Raw genomic sequence first — 6,634 nt, 5'->3', positions numbered from 1 at the left:
CAACCGTGTACCACACTTTCTCCGAGCGTAAGACTGCCTCAAGCCTATTCTGCCAGCTAAAGAAATCTGCCGATCCCTTGAGGACGGGCACCTTGCTGAATGAAACCTTGTTGAGTGACATTGTTGTTTGCTGAGCTTTGGGTACGGTGTTGAGCGGGGTCAGGGTCTGAGCTACAGACTCTTAATCTGTTGTGAGAAGAGATCAAATTCATAGCGAGTGGGGGGCTTGACTGAAGGAACTGGAAGAGACTTATATACATGCATAGAGAGGAGGCCTGTGCGCTATTCTGACCGTTCAGATGCCTCATGCAGGAAAGGGGACCGTGCACTCAATAGGTCAGTGGGGCATTCTTTTTAGCTCTGAAAGCAGCAATAGCCTCACTCTGTGCGCATGTAGCTTGGGTTAAGGGAAGTGCCTTCTACTGACTGCCAACGTAGGGGAATAGCAGCCTGTTTGAAGCCTTGCTTGTAATCAGTGAGAGAAGCTGTGCAAATGTAGATCTGACTTGACACGAGTAGAGTCGAGGCTTGATCTAGAAGGCCTTTGCTCAGCACATCTTCATCCTTGATCTGAAAGTCAAAGGGATGGCAGACTGTATCTGACACGAGTCTACCATCATTGGCCGAGTAGATGTGCACCCTATCCTCTAGACCCAGAACAAACAGATTGGCTTCAAGGTCAAAGTCGATTGTTTCAACACAACTCGGAGTATCCTCTATTTCGACAGTGCGGATTGTAGCGCGGGTCTGAAGATTCCAGTAGCATATCCTCGTTGACCTTGTTCTGACCTCTTCATCAGCAGGCTGATTTTGAAGGACTATGACACACATCGGCCATCGGACCTGCATCGCGATAGGGATGCCCGTGAAGCTTGTGGGTGAGAAAGACAAGCTCCCGCAGACCACATATGACTTGTCGTGCTGCAACTTGTAGTCTTTCAAGATACACGTGTCGGCATCCTCCTCCACCACAAATTGGTGGTCTCCATCGGTGAAATGGTGCGATTGTAGCCTTGTGTGCGCTGGCATGTCTCCACATTGCAACAGAAGCTTTGAATCCGAAAGCTGTTGCAGACTTTGAAACGCAGGTTCATTGTCAGTTGTGGGCGCTATCTGAAGTTCTACTATTGAGTAGTCAGGCTCATGCTGGCTGGGCCAGGCAAGAAGGATAGTGAGGCTACCGCAGCGATTGGTCTCGACTATTCTGGCCTCACTAGGCCATGCAAGAGTACGGAAATGGCTACATGCGCGAGAAGAGCCTTGCGCATCTGGTGACCGTGCTTGTAGTGCTCCCGATGTGGACCATGCTAACGACAATGCTCGATACTCGTCGCAAAGCACTTTGTATGATGTCTGCGCGGAGAAATACCCGGTAGCGCTTGCTGTGGCTGCGTCCGCAATTGCTGTGAAGCCTTGAGTGTGTCTTCGGTCACCAGTAGGGAAGGGTGCATGCACGTCAGAGATGATGGCCCATTGCACGGCAATGCTGCGCCAGATTTCTTGCGTCGCATCGAACCACGCCCTCCATCCTCTTGATATTCTTCTGCTGCGGATGATTGTCTTTGCGTCCACGAGGGTCATGAGATGACTTCTGGTTTCCGCTGGCAGGTCCGACATGCGAAAGTGCGAGCTCATCGTGATCAGGGTGATGAGCGAGCGTGCCAGTGCAGCTGATGAAACGAATCGGGCAGAAGGAGGAGAGCCCCCGCAAAGTCGTTATGTGCAAGGGTTGCAGTCGCAAGTGAAGCCTGCTGGCTCGCACGAGTGCTCAAAAAGCAGCTCAATCGCCTTTTGCCATCCTTCTCTAGAATCTGACGTCCATACGAAACATGTTAGTCAGGAGTGTCGTCAGGCGTGGAGAGATCGATGTAATGAGGCAAGAGGGTCTGTACTCTGTTGTGGTGTATACATGTACATGTTCAGGCGGTGCATGCATATGCATGTTGAAGCGCGGCTGTGAGACGCGTACACGTGACAAGCGCAAGTGCACCCAGATGCCGAACTGGCCGATCGGGAAAGTGAGTTTAATGAAACACTGATGAGCTGAGCGAGACGCGGTCATTCGTGATTCACGATTGCATGCATCTAGCTATGACTTCTATAGGCCTGCTCGATCGGCGCATCTTTCTGGCGGCGAATTGATTGATCTCGGGTCGCCTTTAGAATTCAGAGTCGTGTGGCTGCATGAATGCCGTGTGTCGATCGTGATGATGCAAGTACGGTTAATTTAGGTGCAATTCCGAGGGCTGAAGTTGATCCGAGACTTGCACATATGCAGAGTGTGGTGCATGAACAATTGCCGCGTATACGCATCACTCTACCACCTGCAGCAGCACTGGGACTTGATCCCGCCTTTTCCGTCATGACATCGTGTCTTTCTACTTTTGAGATTACATCCGCATTTCACCTTGCGCAAGGACTCTTCTCAATGCCTATATAGCGACCACTGATCCTTCAAACTTTGGCCACTCTTCAGACTCTTGACTCACTATTGACTTTTATAGGTGACATTCATTCGCGATTGAATTTCGAGGCGCATCTCGCGTCATTGTCGTGGTGGTCAGCGATGAAGGTAGCTGAGTTCTCGAGAGCGGTCTTCATGACATGGGGATCGGGCTACAGATGTCGGGGCTGATGGAATGCATCTGTTTTTGATTGTAGGAAGATGCCCGAAGAGTCTCTACTGCGCTTTCGACATTCGAGTTCTGGTGGTGCTTTTATATCGCGCAATCTTGATGCTTCTACCTTTTGATTTTGCTGATGTCGCAGCGTGGAGGGCATGCACTCCATTCTACGCTTCGTCGCGCGATAGTGGCGGCAAACGAGGATCGAAATGGCTTGGATCCATGCGCATCGCTTCTCGAGTCTCTTGCACGAGATTCTCCAAGTCTCTCGACAACGCCTCCGACATTGCTACGCTCTGTTTCGTCAGCATGTGATCCTCGACTTGAGAGCGCGTTCTGCCGCGCGTGTTGAAGTCGATGTACTGAAGGCCAGACTGCGAACGTAGAGTGAAAATCGTGCTGGCGTCCATGTACAGAGACTGCAGGGCGTCGGTCAGGACGATGTCCTCCTGCGCGGGAAGAGAACCATCCTCCAAGGTCTCGATGGACTCCTCTCTTGTCTCGATGCGCCAAGCTCTGATGTTCTCGAATGGATGCTGCTCGCATTCGAAGAGGGTGTCGAGGCGATGGCAGTTGAGGTCGACGAGAAGAAGATGGGAGAAAGAGGGCTCTTGAAAAGGGACCTCCACCAGAGCTTGGCATACACGCCCATTCGAATAGGATGAGTGCAACATTTCAGCATCCAGAATATAATCTGGCAGCACCTCTTCGCTGTAGTCTTTTGTGTGAAACGGGCTCTCAGGAAAGGTGTAGCGGATGAATCCGACTCCGATCTGACCCCGGTACGGCTTTTTGTTCAGGCAAAAGTACGGCCTGACGAGAGTGATTCCCCACTGGTACACAATCACTAAAGTTTCCGATGCAACGTCAGACCAGACGTCTTCAGGTGATGTGACTTCAGTAAGCATCTGAGGGATCAAGTACTTCGAAGAGATCAAGCACTTCGAAAGTTAAGCGTATTCTCATGACTGGCTCAACACCTCGGCTTCTCACCCGCGCGTGGAATTGAGCGTCCAGCAGCTCGTCGAGAAGACTGCGAGCATACTCGGAAGGCATGACAAAGAAGGCAGACTTTGTCAGATGGCAGGTTCTAGCGCTTTGCCAGCTTATACATTATCCGTGCTCACGATGCGCGTACCCTCAAAGGATTCACCTGCCTGCGTCCGAGGTGGCGCCAGTCAATGGCAAGAGGCAGATGGTCCAACCCAGCTTCTGTATTGCCGACAGACACTGTTCCAATATAAACGTCGACGCCTTGCAGAGACAAAGCGCTGAGCCAGACGTCAGGCGATGGGGCAAGTGTAGGCGGCACACTTCCCTGCATTGTGTAGCTAGAAGTTTGGCTGGTCAAAGTTACACCTTCACCCTTTGCACTGCGGAAAGAATAGATCGCAACGCCGGCGCTATCGGCTACAAAGAGGAGTTGCCTGTCCAGATCAAAGTCCAGCGAGTCAATCTGGCCTTTTGTGTTCTTCAAGCTGAATGTCTTGGTCAGTCGATGCGACTTGAGGCACCAGCAACTTACCGAGCAAGCGGACTTGCCCGTCTCCGAGTATTCTGCTTGTACAGAGGATCCTATCATACAGACCGGCCGGTGCACACGAAGTGTTGATGGCTCAGCATGGCAAGGTATGTGCATCGCTGGCTTTGTGGTGCCAGCTTTGTCTCTGTCAACCCCAAGGTGCTGTACGGCCCAGCTATCATCTACTTGTTGGTGGACAAGCACAAGCTCGTTGCTATTGTCGGTAGCCATCCAAGCAGTTGGTCCTTCCACATGCTTGACTTGAGAACGAACTGTCAGAGTCCGCCCAACTTGCCCTAAATTGGCGTACGTCGAGGTAGCGATGTACATTGATAGCATGAGAGTGGAGTAGCCGGCTTCCCCTTCCACACCGACGACGAGAACTACATATCCATTGGAAGTCGTAGCGGTAATTCGTGGCAAAGTAAACAAGCCCGTCTTGTCTTCAATCGTTCCACTTAATTTTTGCATCGTGGCGTGAATCTGGGGCGTCGACCAGCCTTGCACGAGCATGACGTGGGAATCGCAGAGTGAGCGATACGTCGCTAAACGGTCAAAAGCACCGCTTCCGCTTGTTGTGGCAGCATCTTCGGCTCGTGAGAAGCCATCTTTGCGATTCTGGGCTGGTTGACAAAGTGGCAATGGCAAATTGACGCCATCGCAAAGATGCCAGTGAAAGGCGACACTGCGCCAAACTTCTTCAGTACTGTCTACGAACACCTTCCACCGACGACATACTCGTCTGCTACGGATGATCGTCTTCGGATCAACGTGCACGGCAATGCTTACCCAGAGCTCAGGTGGCAGATCCATGAAGGAAGGACTAGACGTCATGATTGAGATCTTGCAAAGCTTTGAGGAGTACGACTGGCTGACGCCTGTGGAAAGGTGTGGTTGTGAGGGTTGTGGTGGTAACTTGACAGGTACATCCGCGCCGGCCGCTGCTCGAAGCGGGAGTGGGCAGAATGCAGCTGTATTCCGATTGCAATAGCATGCAGAGCAGCAGCTGTATGCGCTGCGAGAGGCCGCTGTGTGCGTCGCTTTGCAATAAGCAGAGTCCTTCCCAAGCACACCGCCCGGCTTCCAGTCCTGCTGTTTTCGATCCATTCAAGCTGCATGGAGGCAGCAGAGACACTCACGACTGTGACTCGTGACTCACATCGCCAAGCGCGCTCGATGTGCTTCCTGATCGGCGTTCATGCAGCAACGAGTGCCCACTTATATAGAGCCATGCACAGTCGTGAGTCGTGAGTCGTGACAACCTTCGCGGCGAGTATCCGTCGTCCCGACTGCACGCTGGCCAAGTCCGAGTCTGAGTGTTGTTGAGTGCGGTGAAACATCGCGTGACTGAGACTGGCTCGACCACGTCGCCATCTCTCGATCCTCCAATTCATGAGTCATCGGGCCTCGACTGCTCGCGGCCGGGCCAGTCTTGAGGTGGAGCTATGTATATATGCAGCTCAGATGCAACGTGGGCTGAATAAAGTGTGAGAGGAGCAGGGTGCTTCAGAGAGCAGCTGGCTCGCGAGGCGCGAGCCATGCTGGCAGCAGCCGGATACATGCAAGACGCTTTCTTGCTCTTGCTCCATTCGTGATTCACGATTCACAGTTCACGATTGACAGCAACTCGAGGTGAGACAGCTTGAACGCCTAGCTGCTGCCTGCGCATGGCGAGGTTCTGCACTTGGGAAGCCGCGGTGGTATTCAAGATTGACGAGCGCGAGGGCGCGACAGCTTGAACGCCTGTATATAGCTGCTGCGTGCATGATGGCGAGCTGCTGAACTCGGGAAGCCGCGGTAATATTCAAAGATTGACGAGCGCGAGGGCGCACTTGTTCGCGCGCTGCGCCCTTCATTCTGAGTGATGTAGCTCTTGCATTTGTTTGTATTCAATAAGCAAGATTGTGATTCGCATATTGAATCTTGAATGAAGAGAATTTTGAATTAATGTCCGCCCGTTGCCCGTCGTCTGGCATGTAGAAGAGTGGTGTTGCGTCTACGTGCTAGTTCACGTGAATTTGAATCTTGAATGCCATGGATACCGAGCATGATCAGCACAAGAGCGACGCTTCTCAGTACCGCACTCATATTTGGCACAGCGTCGATTTGAAGAAGCCTGGTGGGCGAGCGGCATGCTCTGTAAGATTTGTGATTCGACAAGTGAATGTATATGCGTCCTCAAACCCGCGTGATCTTCACACCCAGCCATTTCCCTGCCTCCGCCACTCACCCTGCCAAGTCAGTCGTGAGTTTTCACGGCACCGTATATGACCGCAAAGATGCGTGAGTGGGAGCAAATAGTCGCCGAGGGAAGCAAAGCAATAGTAGTGATGAATGTCGGCGAGTCAAGTACGATCTTTGGCCAAATGCAGCCTCATCGCCTTCGCACTTGGCTAGCGGGTTGCTTTCAGAGCTCTGGAGAGGGAGCGGGAGCGGCTGGAGGAGGACGAGGATTGACGGCTAAACCGAAATCGACGTACTCAAGCCC

At 52.3% G+C, this 6,634-nt stretch overlaps 2 protein-coding genes across 2 annotated transcripts; both read right to left on the bottom strand.

The window, feature by feature from the left end:
* Positions 1 to 378: 378 nt before the first annotated feature.
* IE81DRAFT_368630 (hypothetical protein) lies at positions 379 to 1,635 on the bottom strand (the record flags this gene model as incomplete). Its single annotated transcript, XM_025517166.1, has 1 exon — positions 379 to 1,635. The coding sequence occupies one exon, from the start codon at positions 1,633 to 1,635 to the stop codon at positions 379 to 381; it is 1,257 nt and encodes a 418-aa protein (XP_025367201.1).
* Positions 1,636 to 2,609: 974 nt separating this feature from the next.
* Positions 2,610 to 3,634, bottom strand: IE81DRAFT_246917 (hypothetical protein). Its single transcript, XM_025511276.1, has one exon. It carries the CDS (start codon positions 3,530 to 3,532, stop codon positions 2,792 to 2,794), a length of 741 nt encoding a protein of 246 aa, XP_025367200.1. The 5' UTR covers positions 3,533 to 3,634; the 3' UTR covers positions 2,610 to 2,791.
* Positions 3,635 to 6,634: the final 3,000 nt, after the last annotated feature.

Source organism: Ceraceosorus guamensis (assembly GCF_003144195.1).
Source record: "Ceraceosorus guamensis strain MCA 4658 unplaced genomic scaffold IE81scaffold_83, whole genome shotgun sequence".
Taxonomy (NCBI): Eukaryota; Fungi; Basidiomycota; class Exobasidiomycetes; order Ceraceosorales; family Ceraceosoraceae; genus Ceraceosorus; species Ceraceosorus guamensis.
This window is presented reverse-complemented; position numbering and strand designations above follow the sequence as displayed.